The 24,327-nt window shown below is 44.9% G+C and overlaps 2 protein-coding genes across 16 annotated transcripts in view; one reads left to right on the top strand and one right to left on the bottom strand.

The window, feature by feature from the left end:
• The window catches only part of NCOA6 (nuclear receptor coactivator 6), an 89,969-nt gene extending 77,069 nt beyond the window's left edge, over positions 1–12,900 (top strand). For 6 of the 11 annotated variants that reach the window (XM_039864129.1, XM_039864128.1, XM_039864126.1 and 3 more), the window contains 3 exons: positions 1,879–1,915; positions 5,048–5,196; positions 12,341–12,900. In XM_039864129.1, the coding sequence (XP_039720063.1) occupies positions 1,879–1,915; positions 5,048–5,196; positions 12,341–12,384 (230 nt within the window). In that variant the 3' untranslated portion in view covers positions 12,385–12,900. Of the gene's footprint in view, positions 1–1,878; positions 1,916–5,047; positions 5,197–10,974; positions 11,110–12,340 lie in introns of all 11 variants that reach the window. The other 5 variants (XM_039864121.1, XM_039864124.1, XM_039864122.1 and 2 more) reach the window with 2 other exon arrangements.
• A 1,020-nt stretch (positions 12,901–13,920) lies between these two features.
• TP53INP2 (tumor protein p53 inducible nuclear protein 2) lies at positions 13,921–22,814 on the bottom strand. Of its 5 annotated transcripts, none has more exons than XM_039864133.1 (4): positions 22,275–22,646; positions 18,672–18,846; positions 17,950–18,238; positions 13,921–17,325 (listed from the first exon to the last, which is right to left on the bottom strand). In XM_039864133.1, exons 2-4 carry the CDS (start codon positions 18,793–18,795, stop codon positions 17,073–17,075), a joined length of 666 nt encoding a protein of 221 aa, XP_039720067.1. In that variant the 5' UTR covers positions 18,796–18,846; positions 22,275–22,646; the 3' UTR covers positions 13,921–17,072. The 5 variants fall into 5 exon arrangements, with proteins under 5 accessions (XP_039720067.1, XP_039720068.1, XP_039720069.1 ...); XM_039864134.1 differs by lacking the exon at positions 22,275–22,646 and adding an exon at positions 18,926–22,256 and having other exon boundaries at positions 18,672–18,889; XM_039864135.1 differs by lacking the exon at positions 22,275–22,646 and adding an exon at positions 18,947–22,256.
• Positions 22,815–24,327: the final 1,513 nt, after the last annotated feature.

The raw sequence follows: 24,327 nt of genomic DNA, 5'->3' as shown, positions 1-24,327 counted from the left end.
AGTACAGTCAGGTTTAATATTGTGAGGCTAAGCAATAACTTGTGATTATATTTAAACCTTACTCAGAGAGCTATTCCTATGCGATGGATAGGACTTTCTACTGCACACTCTTTGGATAAAATCAGGCCTCTGAAAAGAATAGGCAAGCAAACAACCATTTCAGCTACCCAGATTCTTAGCATCAACTGCCCACATGATATCTGGCATTGGTAGGAATGGAGCAAATTATTCAAAGAAGGGTTTAGCTAGTAAAACTCATTTTTGAAGAGAAAAAGAGCAACTTAAAGGGAAAGAGAATTCCATTTTCTTTTCTAGCTCTTTACTAAAGAAAATGGACTTTACCATATCATATGTCCTCCTCAGAGTAATTGGCCAAAGAATCTTGTTCCTTTTAAAAGTTTTAATTAATTGACTCTCCTTAAAATACCCCCCAAACCACTGATTGCCTTCACCAAACCCCTTTGTTCTTGACTTACAGGAATTAACTATGATAGTGTTAAAAGTCTCAAAAGCATTGAATTTTATTCCAAAAGAGCAAGCTGATTAAGATTTTTTATAATCACCCTCTTTTGGCTTGAGCCATTTTCATATTTGAGCACATGTTACCTGAGTTTCTTTGCTGCAGCGGAGCCAGCAAGGCAGCACAAACTCCATGAGTTGGTATCTGTTTCTTGGGAAGGGGTTTCCATGTAATATGGGTTAGAAATGGGGAGGTAAATAGCAGATGAGAAGCAAGGATTCTCTTCTGCCAGCATTATGCATTAAAGGCAGAGTAGTTCAGCCTCCTCGCATGAAGGCTCGTCAACATGAGCACCATAGCAACAGTAATAATAGCTAATATTGAGTTATTACTAAGCGCCATGTGCACTAGATTTTTATATGTTTATTTCATTTAATCTTTTTAACTTTGAAGTGGGCTTTAAAGGAAATTGTCAGATGAGGCATTGAGTACAGAGAGGCCAAGTAATTTGCTCAAGGTCACATGGCTAATAAGTACTAAGGTCAAAATTTTAATGCAGGGACTCTGGCTTCATTTCCTTCAAAGAGATTACCATATAATCAGTAGAGTATATTACACATGTACACTGAGTCTGAGGCGCTGAATTCCCCTAAAAGCAGGGAAAGTACAGGTATGGGCTGTGGAAGACCAGAGTCAGGAGATATCACTGCTGTCTGGTGTTTCAGGGAAGCCTTTTAGAAAAGATGGAACTACCTAAAAGCACATAGTGGAAGAAGATATTTTTCTGCGGGTATAAGGTAAACCCATAGAATGCTCTTTAAAGCAAACCCTGCTAGACAAATTACTGAGCTTTTCTTTTTTTAGAAGGCATTGCTGGAAGGTTGAGGGAAGAGAGGAGCATAATGGGGTCTGTAGGCGATATCTCAAAGCAAAGCAGTCTGCCCTCTAAAACTCAGTGTACAAGTCCTTTGGAGGAGAATGCATTCTTGATAGATGTTTAAGACATATTGGTAGATTACTGTCTTTTTTTAAAAATGTGTCAAGAGGGTGGGAGATATTTTAAGAATGAAAACAATCTCTTCTACATGAGAGGAAGAGGCTTATTTTACTAACCTAGTTATAGCTCAGTGAAATATGAACCAGGCAGTATGAATTTAGTTCTGTTGCTCCAAACAGGATTATTTCATAGTGTGGAGTAGAAATAAAAATAGACCAAGTAAGTGTCTTATGCCCAGACAACTGAGTTGTGTCTGTGCCAGCTCTGTCTCTATACCATGTAGGGTGAGGACCTTGCTGGACACAAAGAGATGTTAGCCAAAATAGGGTATTCAGAATTCTCTTAGACACCTCGCTTCTCCCTGTGAACATGTACAACAGACACTTCCACACCTCATTTCTGTCTTCTGTATTTTTTACAGAACTCGAGGCAAATGCTGCCATAGTCTCTGGACAAAGGTAAGATGATCATTTCTGCAGACTTAGCATGAATATAGCATAAGCCTCTTTGAAGGGTATCCGCTTTCTCAGCCTTTAAACCTCTCCTCACCTTGTCCTTTTCCTTCACTCTTTGCACCAGTCTGTTTTTCCTGCTAAAGTAGGAAGCTGTCACGAGTCCGAAACCCTTAGAGATGACATTTTTCTTAATAAAACTTAGTGGCTAAGTTGCTACTTTTCATGATGGTTTGAAAACTAAATGAGATAACATGTTCAGCACTTAGCATAGTTAGTAAATAGTAAATGTTCAAGATATAGAGGCTGTTACTATCATACTCGTTAATAGTCCTTGAAACACCTTTTGAAGTACAGCTGTTTGATCCTCAAGGTAGAAAAGAAAGCCAGGCGGAGTCTGACCCCAAAACCCATGCTTTTTCTGTTATACTATGCTATCCCACATAACCCAACAAAATGAAATACAACTATGGCTTCAACCTTGTTAGCCCCACAGAAAGGAGTTTTATTTTCCAAAAGTCATTTTTTTTTAGTGTAGAAATGCGTTAGATAAAGAATTTCTCATATTTGTACATCAACTTTGTAAAACAGGTTCACAGTCATTTTCGCATTTAATTCTCATATCAGCCCTGTGAAGTGATAATAACAGGCAGCATTTATATGAGTGCTATTCCATACCATGCAGTAGGCTTCAAGCTCCCTAGGTGTATTATCTCATTTACTTTTTGCAGTGTCTGTTAGGAAAGTAAATTCTGTCTTAGAGATAAGGAACCTAAAGCTCAGAAAGGTTAACTAAAAGCCCAAGGCCATTGATTTAGTAAATGGCGAAGCCGAGGTTCAAACCCAGGCCTTCTGACTCCATAGCCCTTACGCTTCAGTAATGTATTGCAACAGACAAAATGGGGATTTATAAATCAAAAATCCGAAGCTTAGAGAGAATTAAATATCATGGCCAGTAAATGCACACTAAGACGTGATCCGTGTTCTTCTGACTCCAAATTCATTGCTATTTCAACTACAGTACTCTGCCTGTCTAGTTTTATTGGGATTGGACTAATAATTGAATTCATTTGTACTTCTCAAGCATACACCACCCATATGGCTAGAGAAAGAAGATAATCAGACCAAAAAAAAACCCCAGGGGTGTTTGTTTCTAGAGCTACCCTGGAACATTGACCATATAAACACCAGGACAGTATTGCTGTGGCTTTTTTTTTTTTTTTTTTTTTTTTTTTGCCAGGAGAAAGAAGTACTTCTGTTAGGAATCTTCCTTCCTAAGAGGCTTTGACCATTTTCTGGGCTCACAGCCAGAAAGCCATCCTCACCACCTCTAAAAGGATGTGTAAATCCCCTGATTTGTAATTCCACCTCAGCTCCAGCTTCACCTCTCCTTGACCTGCCTTGGCTTGTGGGGCAGTTGTTTCATATAAAGCTAGGGTAGTGAACAAGGTAACCACATTCCCAGCCACGGTGCCACTAACGAAGGGTCCTCTGGCAGGAGTGAGCAGTGGAGGGGTGGGGATAGTTGATAGTCAGGCCATAGTTCATGCCGTAGTGGAAGTCGTAAGACATTAAAGTAAAACAAGGTGTATAGTCTGATGGGTTCTGTAAAATGCCAGATACAGACTGTGAAAACACAGAAGCGACAACTTCCCAGAGGAAGCATTGCTTTGACCAGTTTGTTTTGTTTTATTTTGTTGTATTGTTTTGTTTCAGTTCTATGCCTTACCAGCAAATTTAACTAGCTTCTTTTTTTTCCTGATAATTTTAACATGAATTTTTTATACCATGAAAGTAGGAAAAGTTTATTAAATAAAACTTTAAATTCAGGTCAGAAAATTACAAAGAAAAAAATTACCAGTAAACCAGTGTTCCTACAACTTAGTAATATTCAGTATGTATATTTTAGTTCATCTTCTAGTCCTTGTGTACAGATAGAATGTTTTATATATAAACACTATAATTAATATATTTTGTGATATCCAGTATATAGTGTTTACATATAAATACTATACATTATACGCACATGTATCTCACACCCATTCATTCATGCATGGTTACATATATACTCAGTATATATTATAACGAAAATGGGATTATATGATTCATAATGTTGGTAACATGATATCATGAACAATATTTGTCATTAAATAATGTTTACATGTTTTTCATGACTATATATTATGTGCAATAATTTAGTGAACTAATTTATTGTTAAACATTTAGGTCTTCTCTTTTCATTAGTATGAATAAAATGCTTTGACATCTTCGTATGTCATTAGAGCTCTGTAAAAAGATCTATTTCCTTAGGCATCTAGAAATGGAATTGCTGAGCCAGAGGATTACACCAGTGTTTCTCAGCCTCAGCATTATTGCAGTTTAGATCAGATAATTCTTTGGGCGGGAGAGCTGTCTTACACATTATAAGACGTTCAGTGGCATTTCTGGTAGATGCCACTATGAGATAGCTAGTAGCATCTCCCCCCCCCAACTCGAGTCATGACAATAAAAAATGTCTCCAGACATTGCTAAATGTCCCCTGGGAGACAAAACCATCCCCTTTTGAGAACCACAGGGATACACAGTTTACACTTCATCAGGATTTTTGCCTCTATACCCTCAGTAATACTGGATATTACCAATTTAAACTCTGCATACTAAAAAAGGCGATTAATATACTCTACTCATCAGTGTATTGTGAATATATTCCCATGTATATTCTTCTGTAATGTGACTTGTAATAAGCCGTTATCCGACTACACCAGGTTCATAATAAATGCCAGTATATGTTAGCAATTTCCTGGATTTTAGGTACTGTGAATTTTTGAAGGGGAATATTATTATCTTAGGAAAATGGGTGAGGAAGTTGGGGGATTTTTGTGTGAAATTCTTAATGTCTTTTTCCTGTTTTTCCACAATTTCACCAGCATTATGCTTTAGTACTTTATTTTTATTAATGTAACAAGTTTGACTCACTTTTAAATTGTCAGTAACATAGAAGGTAATTGTGCTCATCGTCCCAGGGTGGAATGACTATGTAGTTCTCCTGCCTTATGAATGAAACTCTATCTGAAGGACCCATTTTTGTGTGACTTGATTTCCTTACCTCCTTGGAAACTTTGCGCTTCTCTCTGTCAGCAATGAGCCCAAAGAGATCATTGAAAAGTCCAAAACCCCAAGCCGGAGAAACTCCCGAACTGAAGAGCCAACTGTGGCTTCTGAAAGTGTGGAAAACGGACATCGGAAGCGATCTTCTCGGCCTGCTTCAGCCTCCAGCTCTTCTAAAGGTTAGCAGTGGGATGTGGGTGCTACTTGTAGGTCAACTAGAAGAATAGGGTCCTTATCATAGTAACAGAGGACTTCATCCTTTATCTTTGCTTCTGTTCCTTAAGTTTGTCAAGTTGCTTAGACTTCTACTGCTTGTTTGGTCCTTCCTTTATTTGTTAGTTCATTTAACTTTTTGTCTTCTATGAGTGTACACTAGATCAGCAAGCACTGTTGGAAAAAAGAACATAACAGGGTGGATTGATTCATTATTACCACTTCAGAGAGGTCCTCAATAATGGGGCCCAGCCATCTTCCTGTGTTTCTGTAGTCAACTCTCTTTTCCCACTCTCTACTGTTTTTAAACCTCTGGTCCCTACTTTCTCCCCTCTCTCTCAGCAGAGACTCTTACCTCTTCACCGAGAAAATAGAACTCCCTCAACTCTCACTACGAAGACATAAACTACCAGTTTCCGCCTTTGCTCCTACTATAATAGAGCAAGTAACCCTCCTCAAGTCGAAGGCCAGTTCCTCCACTTGTACCTTTGATCCTATCATCTCTGACCTTCTCAGGAACCTTACACTACCAGTTTTTTCTTCTCTGTTGACTGCTGCCCTTGGCTTCTGTGACCCAGAGCTCTCAGTAGTTTTCTGTCCACTTCTCTTGACTGCTCCTTCTCAATGTGTGTACTCAGACATGAGATGTTGGCCTTCCTCCAACTTCAATTCTGAGTTGCCTTTTTTCTTCAAATTATATTTTCTCTTTAACTGATCTCATTCATGCCCCCCCTTCTTTAGTTATAACCTTTCACAGATGACTCAGGAATTTGTATTTTTATTACAGACCTCTAGAGATTTTAAACAACTATATGTACATTCTCAAAGTCAACATGTCTGAAAACGGACTTGTGATTTTTCACCTGCAATGTTAGGTCCTCTTCCATTGCTCCCATCTCAGTGGATGGCACCACCATCTGTCCATTAGGCAAGTCCTCCTTGGCACCTCTCTACCTCACCCTCACATCCATCACAAAAAGCTGACAATTTTATCTTAAGTGGGCCAAATTCATCAACTTTTCCCTATCTTCACTACTATCCTAGCTTAAAACCCTTCAGTGATTTATCATTATAATTAGAATTAAAGTCTAAAAGTGTCAACATGGACCACAAGTTTCTGTGTGATCTGAGCCCTGTTAGCCTCTCTCAGCCTCATCTGACTTCCCTCAGCAACTCAGACATACCGTCCTCATCCCTCTCATCACTAGCCTGTGTATATGTTATACCTATTGTAGGGAGTGTTCTTCCTCCTTCCTTCCTCTCTCCTCCTTAACATCCTTCTCTTCCTGTTTATCTTCGTCCAGTTATCACTGCTGTGAGGAATCCTAACACCATGTTCTTCTTCTTCATAACACCGTGGTTGTAACTTTTATGTCTATGTATGTGATAGGTAATTAATTTTTATACTCTCTTAGGGTAGAAGAAATCTAGTTTTACTCACCACTGTATCTGTGGTGGTGCCTAGTATGGGGCCTAATATGAAGAGGTATACAATCAGTAATTATTAGAGTAATGATTATCTTTCAAATATACATTAAGTACTTACTACATGCCAGGCTCTGGCAATATAGTGAAAAGACAAAATCTCTCTCCTTATCATACTAATTACAGTTGGCCCTACACAGGTGTAAACTGTGTAGGTCCATTATATGTGGATTTTTTTATACAGTTGGCTGTCTGTATCCCAGAGTTTTCACCTTTGCAGATTCGACCAACTACAGAGTGAAATTTCAACCTGTAGATGGGAATCTGCAGAAGCGGAGGTCCAACATAAGTTATACGATTTTTGACTGCACTGGCTTGGCACCCCTAACTCCTACATTGTTCAAGGGTCTGCTGTATATGCCAACGTGAAAGACATACTCTTAATACAGTGCGCTAAATGTTAAATGCTGTTATAGCAAAATTACATGGTACTATAGGAGCACAAAGTGGGATGCTTCGCTCCTCTGCCAAATCAGAGAAGCCTTTCTGGAGAAAATGATATTTAAGCTGAGACCTGAAAAATGAGGAGGCATTATCCAGACTATGAGGGTTGGACGGAGTAGCCTAGGCAAAAGGTACAGCATGTGCAAAGGCCCCAGTTGGAGGGAGGGCATGATACTTCATCCTCTCCAGAAATGTACTGAGCTTGAGTAGCTCAGGTTGGGCAAGAGCTGGGATCCTGGCCAAATGCCTGACATGAGCAAGGTTGCTGAGAAACAGTCAAATACCACTGGGATGCCAGGCTGAAGACCAGGGCAAATTGTGGTTCACCAACACCACACACCAGACACTGACCTGAGAACTCAGCTGTCATTGGCAGGTCATGTTTCTGGGCAGGAATTTCATTATGAGTCACAAGAGCCCCTGGGAATAGACCACAGGTATGCGATCATATATAGGTAAAGCAGAGGTGTAGAAGTCACCTTACTTCAGCCTGCCAGAAAGTGAAGGGAGAAGTTGGGAAGGGCCTTCTTTCCTCTCCAGGCATATTGTATACACCACAGGCAGGGTCCTCTTAGGTATCCCCACTTTGGATACAGAAATGGAACCAACTCTCTTCCTTCTCCCTGGGAATCATCTGCTCAGCAGAAACTTGTTTGGAAGGAATCATCTTTGAGTATATGAATACTAAACTTAGAGCACTAAAGGGAATGTTCTTTGAGTTCTATGGGAAAATCTGCTTCCTTACTCAATTGTGTGTTTTCTTTTAGCCCCTCACTTTCCCAAAGGATCAAGGTCTTCTAGGCTGTAGAATACAGTGTATAATTTTACCTTTAAATCAGGAAAATAAAGTGTTGGCCTTTAGAGGTATCACACACCACATTTTTGGAAACTTGACTGGAGCCCAGTTCAAGATACTAAAAGTGTTGTTTACAGTGCACTAGAAAGAATTAATCTAAAGAGCAGCTGGGACAGTTAAGACATGCCCAAATTAGAGCCACTCTGTAAAGAACCACCAGCCAAAAAAAGATGGAAGACTGGAACCTGTTTTAGACAGGGGGTGGGGACTAGGCCTGTACACTTAAATGGACATTATTTCAAAGTGGTGGTGGTCATGTTGGAATGCCTGCCCCTTTAATGCTTTGAGGCTTAGCAACTGGTTTGAGAGAGGCCATAATGACTCCCAGGCTCTGTGATCTTACACAGAGGGTGCTAGGTATGTGTCTCCCTAGAGGATGGCTGAGCTGTGTGGCCAGACCTCCACATCAGCCTCAAACTCTCAGGCTATCAATACCTACCTTACTGTCTTAGAATAAGTTATCATTTAAGGCAGAAATGAGTGCTATAGCTCTTTTGGTTTATAAGTGTTAGAGCTCTTGGATCCAGATTTAAAAAATAAATATGCATATTATTTGGCCTACTATGTTGTATCTAAAAATGTTAACCAAAGTCATAAGATAACTTTCTTTGATCGTATTTGAACCTGTACCCAAAGAGTAATCATAAAATATCAAGCTGGTTTCTAAAATTTTTGCATCTCAAACTTGGAGATATATGGGGATGTGAAACATCTTTCTGCAACATCAGTACTTAAAATTTTGAGGTGTAAAAAAGTTTTGCCTTTTTTCACTCATAAGATTTTGGTCATATATTCACAAACATAAATAGTGTGTGTTTTTCATGAGAATCTTGAAAGCTAAGAAATATTATGAGTTCCATTAATCATGCTTCTGCTGTGAGAACAGAGTTTGCTTATGTCGTACTGCACAAGGCCTCCTAGACTGCCAGATTGGAGCAGGTGGGATAGATGATTTCTGGGCAAGTGCAGGGAAACCCACATGGTTGACAGGTCACACTCTAATCTGTTGTTTTGTTTTGGGTTGGTTGGGTTCCCCTCCACACACACACATACACTTTAAATTACGAACACAGAAATTGGCCCCTACAAATCAGTGAACTTTTTTAAATTGCACTTGATTAGAAGTGCTATTTACAAATATGCAAATGAGTAGTCTTCCTGGCATGATGAGTTTCCCATTAACACAGAAATGATTTTTTTAGTTTCCCTTATCCTTCTTTATTTATTCTTTTGGGCATAATTTTATATTTTCAACTGAGGAAAAGGATCAATACTTAAAAACATGAAATTCAATGCATAAGTGAGAAACCAGGGAAAATAGACTAATATGAGGGAAGTTCAGAACAACCTGTAATCAGCAGCTGTTAATGTCCGAGGGGGGCCCCCTAAGATTCCTCTGACAGCAAAGTGGAGTGAAAGCCCTTCCCTACCCACAGCCAGTGTCTTGAGAATCAATAAAAACAGAGTATACAGATCTATGTAAAACAGAAGTGTTTTATGGAAATGGCAAATGAGCAAACATAATTAGATACATCTTATGGGAGAAAACCTTGAACAATAACTGCCTGAGACATTACTTTTGTGGTGTCATTAGAAACTAGCCATCCAAATTTTGAAATTTCCAAAATTTTTTTTTTACAATTAAATAGAAATTTTGGCTAGAAGTAGTACAGTATAAAACAGTGAAGTGAGCAAGGTCAAGGTCAATTTCTGAAACTTCTCTGAAGATAAAGCCCACTTACTAGAAGATTAAATAGAACCTTGTACTGTAGATTTAGACACATTTGCTTAAGATCACATGAGGCAACTGGGATGAAAAAATGCCCTTTATCAAATTACAAATTTAAGTGTTCCCGAAGAACATGTGTTTACAACCACCTGAAAGAGTTATTGACCTAGTTTTTTTTTACCATATAGTTGGTTCTAAAATACCAATATGTAAATGCTATAACTCCTCTATTAGTCTTTGGACTATTCGTATATCTGGAAAGACATTAATTTGTAAAAATCCTTGCTAGTTTATAAACAAAATTTTTCAACAATATATGTGATGGGGTTTTTTGCCAGTATGGTATTGGGAGCTTGGAAGTGAGATTATGTTCAGTCCGATAAGCTAGGCAGCCTTCAGGAACAAGCCTGATGCACACCCTGGATGTACCATCAGCCACCAAATTACTTCCCTAGAATTCCTTACATTAAAGAGTTTGCCTCTAGATTCTCTTATTGTGTTCAACGGATTAGTAAAAGTGGTAATATTCTGGAGGAACTATAAAATTGAATCACAAAACAAAAAACTCATCTTTTCAAACAGATTTATGAAGACATTAAAAGTGACTTTGTTCTATAGCCCAGATTGGTTAGAATTATCCAGGGAAGGTGATAAGAGACTTCATAATCAGGTGGTTTTTTTTTTCCCCTCATAGAAGTATACAGTATACCTTACACCACCACTCCCATCCCCCACCTTGGTATTTAAAGGATTATTTTTTTGTTTCTAACACAAATCACTTGTTTATTCATACCCCCACTCATTGATTCATCCTCAGAAGCAGAGGCAGCCTGCCAGATCTTTGGGTGCTTTGGAGCAGTAACAGATGGAAGGAGGGGGAACCGAGAGCCTGAGGTTGCTTATCCACATCTCCCCACTCTTCACTTTTTCTCAGCCACATATGTGTTCCTCAGACATACCACTTGATTGTTCATATCACAGCAGAGGAGAAGCTCCCAAACTTGGCCTAATGAACAGATATTTTTCTAAGGATGAACACTCAGTTAAGACAAAACTCTGTATATTTTTATTGCACATCAGAAATTTGCTACAAAGAAAATGAAGCTTGAGAGTTGGACATAAGGAGCTGATTCTGGGGAGTTGTGAGTTGTGAGATTCTTAGTCTGTTTACATGGAATTAAAATGAACACCATTATCAACATCTTGTCAGATTAACTGTCCTCTGATTAGGAAAAGACTAATGAGAAATCAGAGAGACTGATTCTGCGCCATGGCACAAGCAGCATGACCTCCCTGCAAGAAAATACTCAATTTCAATATGTGACATGTTGAAATTTCCAACAGAAGCCCCAAAACGTTGCACAGGTAACCTCTTGGGAAGTCATCGAAGCCTTACTTCTTAGCAATTACTGTAGCTAACAGAACAGCAAATTTTTTTCTTTTTGCCCTTACCTTTTGCATCTGGGTCCTTAAAATATGATACGGAAGAGAGAAGAAAAATTGCTTAGAACACTAAATCTAACATGTAGGATTAGAAAATTCAGCCTAGTTTCCAAAAATGGATAAATCTGATTCATTTTACACATTAATGTGTTAGGTAAAAAACATTTTTTTCTCCTTGATAGGAAGCAATTTTAAAATATTGTTTTCATGTTAAAACCAAAATCTCTACTATGGAGCAGCATGAAGAATGAGGATGAATTTTTAGGATCAATCTGAGATTTTAAATGTTTACATTTGGAGAGCTTCAAACTTCATTTTACTCTGCTCTAAAAAACTAGCGTGGAAAAGTTTTTTAGAAACATGGTTTAAATATGATATAAAATTGAGTTGATTGATTTAAGACACTATGATAATATAAGAGAATTTAAAGGAATTAAAACACTCATTCTCCTTTGTCACTGCTACCCTGTGTATAAGCCACTTAGTTCCCACCTCTTCCATGAAGCCCTCAGGCATATCTAGGCTCAAACAGCAAGCTGTGGCTTGCTCTAAATTGCTTCATGCCTATATGTATCCACAGCCTGTTATATCTGACTAGGCCATAGGAGATACTTGTTGACCAAGGGTCATGGTCATATTACCTAAAGACTTTGACTATAGAATGGCAAAAAGACTTCTTACTGCAAAACAATGGCCTGGCTCCAAAAGGGATCCAGAGGCTGGTTTTTTAGACTCTGGCACAATTTACTCACTTGCTTTGTAGCATTTCTCATTGATTTCTCATCAAAAGCACTGTCAGTCTATCCATCATTTCTTTGGCTGATAGAAACTGATGATAAAGATTGTGGGGTTAATTGCCCGGCTAAAGAAGCTCTCCTCTTTTCACCCTGCCACTTTTTCCAACCGGGTACGTGTGCTTCATCTCTTACCACCTATCTCACATTTCCCCAATTGCCAAGCCCTAGCACGCAGCACCATGACGTCCTCCCACGGAAGCCTGAGACCTCCATACCGAGTGCCTCTTTTGAGGCTTTTGGACTGATTCAGAGCCACTAGGGCTCCACGTAGGTCAGCCTTGGTTGTGTGGACTGCCTAAAAAGCACTGCTATGAAGAGTTGCCTCAGCTGAACATGTCCTTCCTTTCTTCCCACAGACATAACCAGTGCGGTGCAATCCAAGCGAAGAAAATCCAAGTGAACAAGCTGGACGGCGACTCGATACTTGTAAATGTGTGTGAATTTTACAAAAAGCAATTTTGAGCTGTGACTTTTTAAAATCCATTTCTGTACAGCTAGTCATTTTAATAATGTGGCCCTTTTCCTAGTCCTTGCAACCTGTTTCGTAAAGTGCAATGGGGAAAGCAGTTGTTGAACCCTTTTGGTGTTGATGAAGTTCAAGGTTTCTCAAATGTTGCCATGTATTGAGAGGAGCTAATACAATTGTTATTAGTTTTCACATTTCCTAAGCAGCCTAGAGTACAGGGTGAGCATTTTTAGGTCTTCTAATGATGTATTGTGCTGTGGAAGTACTGTGTGAATAGCAGTAGTGGGGGCAAGAGGAATCTTCTCATTTGGAAATGTTGTAAATAATTTTATTATATAGTGTTTTGGATGTATTTGTTGTAGAAATGGACCAGTGAATAAAGAGAATCTAAGGATTTGTACAATGTGAAATACTGAATGTGTTAAATAAATGTCATTGTCCTAGAACATACACGTTTGTTATTGGTAAGGGATTATTGGGTGAGCATGCTATTTCTTTGGACCATAAATGAATAGGAACAGCCTTCTTCGTGAATTACAATTTCATCTTGTCCTCATTGCACCTGAGGTACACCTGGCAAGTTGAGGAAAATGCATATTCTTGCTCACTCAACTTGTTGGCTTGAAGAAACTAGCCCTTTGTGGCACTGTACCAGGCACACTGATATATGTTGGTCAGATTTCTTTTGATTGCAAATACTTGAATCAACTTAGGATCAAAAGCTACCTAGGATTTTCTTGGGATGGGAAGTCATCAGCAATCAAAAAATGGCACTTTTTTCTCCACCTCATACATCTGCTTCTCCGTGCACATGACGGGTTGCTCCAAAACAACTGTGTCTATACCCACTCCGATTCAAGAGATGAGACCAGCAAGATTCTTTGTAACAGCAACAAGAATCTAGCCCAGTTTAGGTTAGCTTTCCACCTTCAGTCCTGTTCTGTGGTTAGATGGGGGCAGTTCCCAAATAAAAACAGTCATTTGGTATTACATACTTCAAAGATGTCCACTACATTCTGCCCTTTGACTGCCCTATTCCTCTGCATTGTTTAGGGGTGACTTATTATTAATATGCCCAGGTTTTTCCCTTTCCTGGCTTAGTTCTTACCTAAAAATTTGTAGTCTCCAAACCAACTGCTTCTCCATCCCTTCCCGTGCAGTAGCTCCTTGCCCTTGCTGTAATCCAATGCCTGAGACCTAGTGGATGAGTCATTGATTCTGTCATGCTCTTATTCGCATCTGTTTCAACTCTTAACTATATGTCTTGCATTATAAGGATCCTCTAAAAGTAGTTATTTATGAGTCAGACTACACATTGGCTGTTCTCAACAAGCTTATCTACCCTATTCCTTCCCTTATGACACACACAACCAGAACCAAAGCCAGCCTAATAATAATACTCTCTGACAATAATGTGCTTGAGATTGCAGTGCTGCTTCTACTTTAGCTCTATTCATGCAGGAAGCATCATGTGCTTTAAATAGATTTTTATTTGTTTTTCTTTATATTAATTTTTTTTCTCCCATAGAGGAATAACATTACAATCTAACAATCAGAATCCTGTTACACACATTACACAGGCATGCCACATGACCGATTGAGGTGGTTGTGTCTTTGAGTCTGTCGACATGTCACAACATGGTCAACCAGTCTCCTCATTTCAGCCAGTCTCAACACAAAACACCCAAGAGGGTTGCACTCAACTTGGTTCCATTTGGAACGAGGCGACAGGGCAAGTGGGAAGATGTAAGGGGTTATAGTGTGTTTGCATTCGGTCCCCTCACATAAAGCCACATGGATCTGAGGAGGTATCCAAGAGCTCTGGTGGGGTCTTTATTGCACCTAAAATATGGGTCAGAGCACATTGATCAGGATTCCAGGCAGGGGTGGGGACCAGGCATACTCCAAAACAGCAGCAAACTACATTCATACACACGTGATACCCTGCTGGGGCCAGACTGGCAAAGGCTGGAAAGTGACACCCAGCTTGAAGAGAGCACTCAGAAGTATTGGGGAATTACTGTAAGTCGCCCTTTGATGTAATTGGGACTCCCTGTAAAAACAAGTCCCTCTGACATACTGTTTTGGCAAAGTGCTGGTAGTATTGACATTAATTAATACAAACTGAAACAAACTTCTCCAGGGTCTCTGAAAACATAAGTCAAGACAGACTCTCTACCCCCCTCCTGTCTAAGGTTGCATAGGACTTTGTGAATTCTGGTTCCCTCATGTATTCAAGTTCTGTGGTTTAAAAATAAATCCTGAAGCATGCTCAAAAGTGAAAGGCACATACACAGTCAATACAGTATGACGAAGTCTGATGCTTCAGGAGTCAGACTAGCAGGAGACTGAGTAGTGTTGGTTCTTAGAAATCTATACACAATTAAAATATTGCCACACTCAAATGCTACAGAATCTATAGGAAAGTACAAAAAAACTATGAGCCTTGCAACCAGCCAGGCGATGAGATTGAAGGGTTCTAGAACTACAAAAACTCCAGAAATATGGATATGGGAGGGGCCTTTTGAAATTTGTGCCAAATGCCCTGTAACGTACTCTTCCCCCACTGGAAGGATCATGGGCACTGCCCAGGACTGAGCCTAGGCCCTAGCTGGCAGCGGAATAGGCAAAATGTTGGAGGGAGTTTCAGCTCTTGGAAGTGCCAAAGACCCTAAGCTGGCTGTAAAGTGCCCAAGGGGCAGCATGAAGAATAAAAATGTCTAGGTCATAACTGAAGGAGAACCTTGGGGAGAAGAGCAAAGCTGTCAATTATCGGGGCCCTAGTGGACTGGCGTGGGGACTTTGATCTGTTTTTAGTGTAGATTTGACTTACTCCCTTGGAGAGGAGACCCCAGTGGGGCTTCCTCTGTCCCCATCCCAGCATCCATGGGGCTACCCCCTCCCTTACCCACACATCCCACATGAGGCTTGGGGCTACAAATCAGGAAGGGCAGCTGCCTTTGCCTTCATGGAATTGCAGTGTTTTCTCCAAGCCTCAGCTTGGCTGTGAGGCCTGGAAACCTGGAATTGGGATGAGGGGGAAGACCTATGTTAGTATGTAACAGGAAATCTTAAAAGTTTCAAGGAAGAAAGAGCACGCACTAGAAAAGGGCAGTCAGAAGAAAAGGGAAGCAACTCGGGGCATCCCATGAGGCTGTTGCTGGTGTCTGAGCCCAAAATTCATTCCCACCATGAGAATGGGAAAGCTGGTTGCCCTTGTCCCTCCCCTCTGTCTTACACAGGGATTCAGGTTCCCTCCTCCAGGTACTTCCTGGAGGAGAAGGGGAGGGGAACCATAGGGCACCTGTTTCTCCCCAGCAGCCTAGAAAGGAAGAGGGCACTGGGGGAGAAAAGGAGAGTCCCCTTGAAGACCTTGAACCTAAATAAGGACTATTTGGGGATTGGAACAGTGAAGCTCCTGGCCTTATACCCAGGAATACTTATTAGCCATCCTGGGCAGGGTGTGAAATACAAAGCCAGAGGCAAGATGAAGCCTGAGCTGTCAGTCTTGGGATAGCTTCATCCCAAAGCTTGTCCTCCCCAGCATCATTCCTCTGCATGCTTACTCTGGGGTATGCACTTTCCTTGCCTAGAAGCCCTCTGGCCTGCATCTCTCCTAAGCTAGTTCTAGCACCTTGGACATGTGAACAGATGGCCAGGATGGCAGGGCTTTGCCCAGCCTCTACTCCTGGGGTGACATGTTGGGGGTAGGGTGGCAAAGTACTAAGCCCTTCAGACTCAGCGGACTGCAAAGGGGCGGATTTCAGGAAGAGATTTGTGGGGGGAGGCGTATAGGAAAGAGAAGTGGGGGCAGACTCCAGGCTTCAGTTTGAGAGCAGGGCTTGGCCTCTCTGAGCAAGCTCAGTTCCAGCTCCCACAGTGCCCTGCTCCCTACAGCTTCTCAACCTGTCTGTTCTGTCCGTTATTTCCAGTAGGCTGCCTCTTTCCCTTGATTCCCTCCATCTTCTCCCTCTATCTCACATCGCACAGTCCTCTTCCACATACTTTACCTTTTCAGGCCTAAGCAACTACAAGGAGCCCATCCCTGAGGGGAGAGGGAAGGATGAAACTAAAGGCATAAACCTTTAGTCTCAGTCCTCCTCCTCACCCCATCCATTTAGGAGGAAATTACTGGAAATAAATAATAAGGGAGCAGGAGCAAGTGTAGTGCCAAACATGAAATAGGGTGAGGCTTGTAAAGTGGGAGTTGAAGGTAAAGAGTCAGATCCAGGACTGAAGGAGGAGATTCTCAGAAACAGGAATGGGCCACAGGTAGAGAGAGGACTGGAGGGCAAGGATGAAGGGGAATGTCAGGGCAAAGACGGGGATGGGGATGGGGACCAGAGAAGGAAGGAGTGTTGGGTAGGGGAGATGTAGGATTAGATGCTAGGCCTGGGGCCAGAAGGAGGGTGAAGAGAGGGAGGGGGTTCAGAGGCGGATTAGAGAATCAAAGGGAGAGAAATCGAGGGAGCTATCACCCCACCTCACACACTAGAGGGAGGCTGTGGTGTCCAGCCCCAGGCAGGCTGCGGGTGCCTCTCAAGCAACACACTGGCTGCGGCAGAGAGGGCCCGACAGGGGTCGGGGGTTGGAAAGGGGTTTGTGGGTTGGCCAGCTGAAGGTCAGTAGTTGAACTGGCGCTGGCACGGCTGATAGATGAAGCTGCCCTGGTGCTTGGGTCGGCGCTGACGGTTCTCGCGGGCGCGGTTCTGCCGTTGCATCACCTTGGCGCTCAGCGCGTGGCGCTCCGACCGCTGCCGGGACCGCTGCAGCCTCCGCACCTGGCCAGCCTTCTCCAGCAGTGCAGCCCGCGCCGGCAGAGGGGCGGCGGCGTGGTGCAGGGCCCGAGGCTCGTGGTGGACGGGCGCCAGCTCCCTGCGGGGACGAAGCAGGGATCAGTCGGAACCTGAGGAGTCTGGCGGATGCCACGAAGGGGAGCGAGGGCACCTCCCACCCTGTCCTGACATCTCTGCCCTAGCGCTGTGCTGTCTCTACTCACAGGAGGGCGGGCGTCTAATGCCCTTCTTGAGGGTACCAGCCTTTCCTCCAAGCCGACCTGGAGATACCTCCTCGGTTCTAGCCCCTGTGACATGTAAACTAGACCCCAGGAAGGCTCGGCTCCAACCTCTTATTCGGCCCTTGCCTCCAATACAAACCTCTAGAAGCCCCACCCCTCGGAGTTCCTGCCTTGCCTCTCCAACCTCTAAACCCCTCCGCAAGCCTCTGAGCCACGCTTCCAAAAGCCCCGCCCCGATCATGAAGCCACGCCTCTCCCTACCTCAAAGTCCCGCCCACTTACCCTCAGGCCGGCGCCTAGCCTTGCGAGGGACGCATAGGCACGGCCCTTTGCCTCGGAGACACGCCTCTGAAGCCCCCCTGCTCCCGCCCCCGCCTCAGTGCCCGGCGGGCACCTGGGCTATATCTCCAGCCTCCAGGCCGGGACCCTTGCCTCCAAGATAAGCCTCTCTAGAGCTTCATGCTCCACCCTGGCCTGCTCACCCATCGCTAAGGTCGCTGTCAGGCAGATCAGCGTCGGGGTTCGGGGAAGGGGGCCCAGGCTCTAGCACTATGGTGCTGCCGGTGACGTAAACAGACATGCTGGGGTGCTCGATGAGGAGGTCCTCCAGGGGGCTGCTCTGGAGGCGGGCAGGCCCGAGTCCGGGCCCCTCTGCAGTAAAACAGGCGGGAGGGGTAACAAACCAGCTCTCGTCCATCAAGGAGGGCGCAGGAGGAGGGCGACCGGCAGGGGCAGGGGAGGCCCCGGGGCTGGGTGGAGCCGCGTAGCTGTCTACGGGTCGCGGGAGAGGGAGCCATGCGGGAGATGGGGCGCAGCGAGGAGGGTCATACACACACACGCACACACATACACACACACACACACCAGAGACAGGGGGCGGGGAGAGAAAGGGCATCGTTAGTCAGACCCGCAGCCCCGCCTGCCTCGTCCATGGGTCTCCCACCAGCCAAGAGTCTCCACTTGCTGCCCTAAGGCACGTGAGGTGTGGACCCCAGCACTGCGCCACCAGGCGGCAGCCCAGGCTTGCATGGGATGGAGCCCTGTTACCCCACCTCCTGTGTCACTACCTCAGCAGCAGTATGCCCCATAGGCCTGGGGAAACTCCCCAATCCCCTAACAGCTCCCTTCCCCTCCGCTGCTAGGCCACCTGACCTTCACAGACCCAGGAGTCAGTCAGAGACTTGACCCCCGATTTTGGCCTCACCCGGCAAGTCAATGATGAGCCAGCCGTCCACTTCATCCTCTTCAGAGACGAAGGCTCGTGGGCAGTCGGGGTCCTCAGGGGGTGGGGGAGTGCTGAAGAAGAGGCTGGTAAGGCGCTGGAACATGGTGGGGGAGTGAAACGGCCTCGAGGGGGCGCCCTATAGCAATGCGAAAACCTGAAAAGTATAGAGAGGAGTCAGAGCCACCACTGACTGGAGTCTACTCCCACTCCTGGCTGGGGATACCACCCCCAGCCCCCAGACCAGGTAAGAGTACCACAGTGATGTGTGGGGAAGCTTTGCGGTGTCTGTGCTTTCTGGTAGGTCAGTCTGCTTTCAGGCTTTTCTATTTTCCGTGTGAACTTAGGAAGCTATTTAACTTCTGTTTTCTCATCTGTCAAAAATCAATGATAATAGTACCCTCTAGGCCTCTTACAAGAATTAAATGAGCTATAATAGTATCTTCCTCTGGGTTCTAATAAAAAATGAGCTAAACATAAAGAGCTTAGAATAGTACCTGAGCACAGAGTAAGCATTCAATAAACTAATCAATTAGTTATTATTACATGCTCTAGGGACCTGGAAGGAGTGATATATATAATCAGGCTTTGTGGGGGAACGTCTCCAGGTCTCCAGAGTATTGGACATCTAAGCTGGTCCCTGAAGGGTAAATAGGCATTCTCTAAGCAAAGAAGACATTGCCCATTGTTGTGATTATTTATCATCATGATATTGCTAACATTTCATGTGCTAGGTACTATACTAAGCACTTTATTTCTATTACCTCTTGTACTACAACAGATCTAGGAAGTGGGTATAATTATTATCCCTCTTTTCAAGTTAAAGAAACTGAGGCTCAGAGAGGTAAGATAACTTGACCAAAGTTTCACAGCTTGTAAAACACAGAGGTAGGATTTGAATCCATGCAGTCAGAGGCAGCACCCATAATCACTATATTCCACTGCCTTTGATGAGTGTCTGTCTGGATTAGGCATTTTTAACTTGGTGGCCAGGGGCAATGGTCCATGTGTATCTTTCTGGGAAAAAGGACCTTGGTTTTCATCATGATTTCTCAAATAGTACTCCTGAGCCCAGAGATTAAGACCACTACTCAAGCCTGTGTGGCTTGAAAAGTTCAGGCTAGCAAAAATCCCACAGAACTGTTACCATTTCACCATGTAATTGCACAGGCATCAGTTATGTCTGTCAGATGAGTTAGAAGATCCTATTCCCACCGTCCCTCCCCCTTCTTACCCCCTATTCCCAAGCTCCTGCTCAAGGGCAGCATCCCTGGCTAGGAGGAAGATCAGATTGCCTGGCTCCAGGGAGACAACAGGTCAGTGGGAGGTGATGATGGAGGGAGGGAGTTATCAGACCCAGGGAACCCTTATGTATGAGCACTGAGTGTTGGACCAGGACTCAAGGCCTCAATCAGCCCTTCCCTAGGTGAAGATGAGGAAGGAGACCTGTTGCTCCAGGAATGCAAACATAAAATAGGTGGCTATAGATCTGCCCCTTACCCCACCTCAGTCTACCTCCTCAGGACTATACCTGGGCTAGGGGCCCCCTGGATATCCCTAAAGCTTGACCCTCCACATCTGTCCCAAAGATAGTCAACAGTTTTGTTACTGAGCTGCTTGTCGCCTTCCTCTAGGGATGTTTCCACACTTCCTACGATCTCCTTAGGGTCATGTCCACCTTTCCGTTCCCTAGAGGCATTCTACTCTCACTGCTAACCCACCTGGGGTAGTTCTGTGCTTGTGGCTACCTCTTCGTCCCCTGGGAATGTTTTCACACTTGACCAGAATCCCCTAACCTCCATGCCCTGAGAGTATTTCCATATTTGCAGACCTACAGTGGGCTCCAGAAGGAAGAGCTCCCTAGGTGCTGGCCTCCTTGGTGGGAGATCTACAGGGATTATAAAAGATTGGGCCACCCCAATTAGTGCCTGCCCATCACAAACCACATATCCCAACCCATCTGTAGCCACAGGGAGGAGTTAGTGACTCAGTCACCAAAAATCCAGAAAGTTTGGCCCCTCCTGAAGGAAGGGAAGATTGGGGCCTTGATGAGGAACACACTCCTTCCATGGACCTACTACTTTGTTGAAAAGATGAAAAAGTTAAGGACTGTTTCAGGGACCAGCATATTCACCCAGTTCATTTTACAACCTGAAAATCAGATGACATATGTCTATCCAAAGACACACAGCTAGGTGGCAGGGGAAAGCCTGGCCCCAGGACTCTGAGCATCCAGTCCAGAGTACACAATTGGAAAAGCCTCAGCAAACAGTCCCCCAAAATATAATGGTGCAGGAGAGATAAGGAAATCAGTCAAGAGTCAGACCTTGATTGAGTCACTGCCCCCTTAGAGCCCCTCTGCTCAAATACAAAGGGTCTGGGGTTCCTGAAACGAAGATTCATCGTGCATTTACCAGAGCCCCCACTGTATACCAGAGCCTGCTCTGGGCCTCCTCAAATTACAGACAGATTGAGGTAAGGGAGGCTGGGGGTAGGAAGAGAGCTGCCTGCCCGAGGTCACACAGCAAGTCAGTGACAGAGCCAAGAGTAATAACAGCACCAGCCAGCCAGTGCCCGCCCTCTCATGACCAACGGGGAGTCTCCCGGATTTTCTTTCTCAGCCCTGCCAGCTTCCTGGTTCTCACATTCCCAGCGCTGCTCCAGGGAGAACCATTCCCTTTAATAACTACGGCAGCTGTGCTCTGAATAGCACTTGAACCCCAAGCCACATCTACCCCAGCTCATCCTTGAGTAAAGCCCATCAAGCCTCTAGGACCATCCACTTAGAAAGTCAGAAGCTCTCTTCTACCCCTTCCCCTGCCCCTCTCAGTGAACAGAGAGGCAGCATAAGCCTTGTAATCGCCAGCACTATGACAGGTCATATCCTTCTAGGTGACAACTCTAAAGGTTGGGGAGGTGATCAAAGGCCAAATAAAGGAACTCTCACATCTTGCCACCCCACCATCAGCCCTGAAGACACTCTGATGCAACCAATGACTCATTTTTCTGTGTTAAAAACAGCTGGGAGGAAGCAATTTTAATGGGCTCTGAGACTCCAAGGTACAAGAGGATCAGGGCCACAAGAGGGGACCCAATCTCCAAAGACCTCCTGTAAAAAGATCCAGGAGTGAGGAACCTAGGAGCCCTATCAAATTTGGATGGTGCTGAACCCAAGGTAAAGTCCTCAATGGTAGGAAGATGTGCAGATGTGTAACTTGTTACTTTATCGAGTTCCTACTAGGTATGTGCCCATGGCTAGCTAATGCATATGTCACTCACTCGGTAAGCATAACTCTAATTGGCTGCATGGCCAAGAGTAAGCCACGTCCCCTCTCTGAGCCTCAGTTTCTCCTTCCATGAAATAGGGTCTAAGACCCCTAAATTGGGGGCTGGAAATGACGTCAGCTAAGGCGCTGCACACATGTCAGAGATTAGGAGGATGTTATTATGTTAGGGGGTGCAGAGTCTGGAGCCTGAGGGAAGGAATCCCGCCACCATCTGGCGCTGCCCCAACAACCCAGAGCTGGAGCTCCAGGCCTCCCCTCAACCCCTGACGACCTCCCCTCAACCTAGACCCAAAGGTACCTTCCGAACCCCTCTCGAGTCGCAAAGGAGAAAGCAGGGAATCACAGGCCTGACCTCAGCCCCTGGATTAACCCAGGGAAACTGCCAAGGCCCCTCTGGTGCCCGCTGCCTTTCAGCGTCCGTCACCCGTGGGCCCAGCCCCGACCCAGCACCCACTGGGTCACGAGAGGACAAGCGACCCGAGCTCGAGGTGGGGGTTGGAGGGCGGTGCCGGCCTTGGTGACGTCTCAATGTCAAATGCAAATAGAGAGACGTCATGGTCTACCGGGCGTGCGGCAGCCAATCCGGAAACGGCAATGCAACTCCAGCTGCCGCCGGCGGAGACAAAGACCCGGGAGTGGGGGACGCGGGGCGTGTCCTGAGGTGCGGGAAGCCCCCTGGCCAAAGCTCGTCTGGACTCACCTGGGAGCCGGGGCGGTGTGGCGGGCGGGATGGCGCTGAGGTAGTTGTGCGGCGTAGCGGCCGGGGGTCTGCGGCTGATTACAGGCAAGGCCGCATCGCGGGGCAGGGCAGGGAGGCGGTGGGGCTAAGCGTGGGACGCTCCTGGCTGCTGCGCTCGCCCGCGGGGCTTTGAGTCTGTGCAGCCGCAGCTGCTGGGCTCTCAGCACAAATTGGAACGTTCAAACAGCTGATTGTGACATCACAAAGAGGCCCGCCCGTCTCGCGTCACTGGCAGGCGGAGCGGTGTCCAATCCCAGGCAGCGGATCCCCCCTCCCCGCCTTCTACATGGATCGAAAGCTAGTGGTTCCTGCCTGGGAGCCCGACTCCGAGCCGCAGGGCGCCGTCGGGAGAAGCAACTGCTGGGAGCTTGGATCCCCTACCCCATGGTGACTCACAGACCTCTCAGTGAAAAGGATCTCACTCCTTCCTACGGAATCCCCGTCTTCCGGCACTCCCTCCGTATATCCCGGCTCCCTCACCCCCTGCCACTGGACCCCAGACCCTTTCACTTGCATATTACATCCAAGTGCCCCAATCTGTACTCCTGTCTCAACGACACACCACGCCCATGCACCTCCATCCTCCCTCCCCACTCTTTTCTCTGCTGTTCCTCCCTTTTCTGTCTCACCTCACCCGTACACATTCTCTGTTTTCCCACTCCACTTTGAAAGGTGGGGACTTCTCCCTTCCTTGGGTCCAGGGCAATACCTGAGAATGGAGAAGAGTTGGTTAGACTGAAGGGCAATTTTACAGAGTAGGAGTTGGAGAGGAATTGCTCTGGGTTGGATAAACATTGACCTAGAGACTTTTCTGTACTGGAAGTTTACACACTTTATTTAATCCACACTGCTATTGGGGCTGGACAGAAAAGTTACAAGACAGATTATTAGTCCCGATTTACACACGAGGATACTGAGGCTCACAGATCTCACTGTTAGTATGTGAATTCATATTCAGTAATGCATTTAACAAATATTGAGTACCTACTATTGCCACTGCCCTACCATTAACTGACATTCATTGAACACTTACTGAGTGCCAGGCACTGTGCTATAGCACTTTATATGTGTTTTGATATTCACCACAACCCCAAAAGGTGGATATTATCCCCATTTTCCAGTTGAGGAAATAAACTCAGCCCAAGTGATTTCCCAAGATCACAGAGCTAATGTAAATAGCAGAGCCAGGATTTGAGCCCATAGTTCCTGTCCCCACCCCTTTCCATGCTTTACATGCACTTAGATTGTCTAAACCCCAGAGTGCTTCAGCCTCCACTGGGAGATGTGGACCCAGTCCTAACCGCCCCAAACTTGCTATGTGCCCTCAGGCAAGTCATGTTACCTTGCTGGGCCTCAGTTTCCTTATCTGTCAAGCTTAGCATGTCCAAGCTTCCCTCTAGAAAGTCTTTCAAACTCGACCCTCAGAATTCTGCCAATCTCATGCTCTAGGCCCCTTGCTCTCCCAACGGCCTGGGAAATGTCTGGGGAGAGACCACAAATACACATCCTCAGAATCTATAGGGCCAGAGGTTCTGGGTCCTCTCAGTAAAACAGGACTGGTGGGGGTGGGTCTGAAAGATGTCCATCTGGCCCAACAGGAGGCAAGGGGTGA

The sequence above is a fragment of the Pteropus medius genome, unplaced genomic scaffold, assembly GCF_902729225.1.
Source record: "Pteropus medius unplaced genomic scaffold, Ma_sr-lr_union100, whole genome shotgun sequence".
Lineage (NCBI taxonomy): Eukaryota > Metazoa > Chordata > Mammalia > Chiroptera > Pteropodidae > Pteropus > Pteropus medius.
The sequence above is the reverse complement of the archived record's forward strand: the minus strand, read 5'-3'. Positions and strand labels throughout refer to the sequence as shown.

What these genes read in the sequence shown, in the direction of transcription:
- TP53INP2 (XM_039864132.1), bottom strand. Translation starts at nt 18,795, where the DNA reads ATGTTCCAGCGCCTTACCAGCCTCTTCTTCAGCACTCCCCCACCCCCT. An exon ending in GCTCATCATTGACTTGCCGG is followed by an intron (nt 18,239 to 18,671) that starts GTGAGGCCAAAA and finishes CGCGACCCGTAG; the next exon opens with ACAGCTACGCGGCTCCACCC. An exon ending in GACAGCGACCTTAGCGATGG is followed by an intron (nt 17,326 to 17,949) that starts GTGAGCAGGCCA and finishes TCGTCCCCGCAG; the next exon opens with GGAGCTGGCGCCCGTCCACC.